At 53.4% G+C, this 1524-nt stretch overlaps 1 protein-coding gene across 1 annotated transcript; it reads left to right on the top strand.

Moving 5' to 3' along the window:
- Positions 1–250: 250 nt before the first annotated feature.
- LOC144686264 (histone H2B 1/2-like) lies at positions 251–625 on the top strand. Its single transcript, XM_078551352.1, has one exon. The coding sequence runs from the start codon at positions 251–253 to the stop codon at positions 623–625; it is 375 nt and encodes a 124-aa protein (XP_078407478.1).
- The last annotated feature ends 899 nt before the right edge of the window (positions 626–1524 follow it).

Here is a 1524-nt window from a genome sequence, read left to right on the forward strand (position 1 = left end):
CCCTCTGTGAGAATGCTCCTGTCATTGAGATGCATTGGAGGCCCTAATAAATGCTCGATTGCAGGACGTTGATGATGACATGCAGTGAGGACACTCCATAGATCTTCACATAGCCTCTGAGAATGTCTGACTCCTGTCTGGCCAAGGGCAGCTCGCTTGTGCTCTGTGATCAGGGTCATATCAGAGAGATGCAGCCATGAAACTTTAAAAGCATCTGATCCTTTGTCCTTTTCTGTGTCTGAAATTGAAGATGGTTGATGAGAAGAAACAAGCTCCCAAAAAGGGAGCCAAGAAAGCCTTAAAGAAACCATCAGCAAAGAGTGGGAAGAAGCTGCGAACGTTGAGGAAGGAGAGTTACTCCATCTACATCTACAAAGTGATGAAGCAGGTTCACTCCGACACTGGCATCTCCTCCAAGGCTATGAGCATCATGAACTCATTCGTGAACAATCTTTTCAAGCGCATTGTGGGTGAGGCTTCCCGCATGGCCCATTGCAACAAGCACAGCACCATCAGCTCCCGGGAGATCCAGACCGCCATGCACCTGCTGCTGCCTGGGGAACCGGCCAAGCACGCCGTGTCAGAAAGGACAAAGGTGGTGACCAAGTACACCAGCTCCAAGTGAAACTCCAGAAAGGACTGAAAAAGCATTCAGTACCTGAGCCCTTCAGGACCACAGTGTCACTGGTCAGAGATGCTGAAGCGATGAGGCACGCCCCACCTCATAGATGCTGAGAGCACACAGAGAGAGCGCCTACCCACGACATTCTGGCAGCAATGACAAGCACCATCGAAGTGCAGGCATCACTGATGTGTCCAAGGAGTGTGAGGCCAGACCATCACTTTGGTCTGAAGGCTGCACAAAGCACAGGGAAGAGGCCCTGGACTGAGACACCTGCCTTTATCTTGTGACATGAACACTGCTCATCAGAACAAGGAACCATAGGCAGGGAGACATTCTTGGGAGTTTATTGACAATAATGAACATTATATCCAAGTGATTAACACCCCTGCCCAGGCTGCGCAACTACATCTTCTTAACCTTCCTCACCCTGCTGCTATGACTTGGTGCTTCCCCGACATCCACAGAGGAGATGGAGGCAGCCTGCTGACTGAGACGCCCTGTCTGTGATGACCTTAACGGACGTCCTCTGGAAGGCCGTGAGCTAGAGGGCCCCGGCCTGCTTTCGGGAACCTGCTGTGTGGCGGTGGCACCCTCCTCAAGCTGTGGAGCTGGAGCTGCTGTGGTCACAGGAAGAGGATGGGCCGGACACTCCAGAGACATCTTGGTGGTTGGGCCCCAGGGTGTGCACCTGCTGATCCTCTTCCCTATGGGTGCCCAAGGGCCCCTGGCTGACTCCTTGAGGAGAAAGGGTAGCTGGAGTGAGATCGGGCTGCCCTGCACCGCTGTCGCATACACACTGTTGGAGGCCAATTATGGCATCAGCGATGGAGTTCAGCCCGCACAGCAGTGCAGGACCGACATTACGGACCAAGGTCTCCATGTCGGCCGCCATCCTACCA

This window comes from Cetorhinus maximus, chromosome 11, assembly GCF_964194155.1.
Source record: "Cetorhinus maximus chromosome 11, sCetMax3.hap1.1, whole genome shotgun sequence".
NCBI classification, from domain to species: Eukaryota; Metazoa; Chordata; class Chondrichthyes; order Lamniformes; family Cetorhinidae; genus Cetorhinus; species Cetorhinus maximus.